General features: G+C 35.6%; 1 protein-coding gene across 1 annotated transcript; it reads left to right on the plus strand.

Annotated features, from left to right (window-relative positions):
• On the plus strand, positions 1 to 792 carry Tsp_15761 (conserved hypothetical protein; the record flags this gene model as incomplete). Its single annotated transcript, XM_003367728.1, has 1 exon — positions 1 to 792. A coding segment is annotated over one exon (792 nt), but the record flags the coding sequence as incomplete, so codon positions are not given.
• Positions 793 to 821: the final 29 nt, after the last annotated feature.

Genomic DNA, 821 nt, shown 5'->3' on the forward strand with positions numbered 1-821 from the left:
TGCCCATTATCGTATATAGGGGAAGGAATTGCCAAAGAAAAACCGGTTTCGGTGCCAGTTGTTCACAAAGAAATTGGAAAAGAGGACTTGCCAAAGCGTGATTTTAAAATTTTGACAAAATTTCGTCAAGAAAATGTGAGTGGATTGGAGAAAGTCGATCGCATCATACCAGCAGTGAAAGATATTATTAGTATCAAAGAAAATTGCAAAGCGGCAGCAGAAAATGCGTTGGATCAATTGAATCAGCAAGATATCCATAAAGAAAATGTTCACCTTCTTCTGGAGAAGAGAATAATTGAATATTGTCAGTGTATGCGTGATCATCAAGAACAAGAACTGTTAAAAATTGGGATTACTGAAAAGCTGCACGACTGTTTGTCATTATTTGAAAGCGTATTGCAAATGCTTGGACTGGAATACTGCAAAGATGCAGTGCAAAGATCATCTGTTGGGATTGCTTTGCCACGGTTGTTGGAGAATTTTAAAAATTTGCTTCGTCATCATAAGAATGTTGATTTGCTAACAACCCATGAAGATGTTGACAAAGTGCTGAAGAAAGATGTGGATGAGTTGAACGAAAAGATCAAAATACAAGAGGAAAATAACGCTAAACTGCGCTTTGTTGTTCATATGTTCATGACAGGTGTTTTACAATTTGGATATGCATTGAAAAAATTGAACAACAATCAGAAAACCGAAGAAAAAACAACCGATGAGTGCACATTGGATGATGAAAAATTAATTGCGAAGCTGAGAAATTTGGAAAGCAATAATTCAAAATTGATAGAAAAGGTCAAATTAACAGAGAATGCAGTGAAAAT

The sequence above is a fragment of the Trichinella spiralis genome, assembly GCF_000181795.1.
Source record: "Trichinella spiralis strain ISS 195 chromosome Unknown Scfld3783, whole genome shotgun sequence".
NCBI classification, from domain to species: domain Eukaryota; kingdom Metazoa; phylum Nematoda; class Enoplea; order Trichinellida; family Trichinellidae; genus Trichinella; species Trichinella spiralis.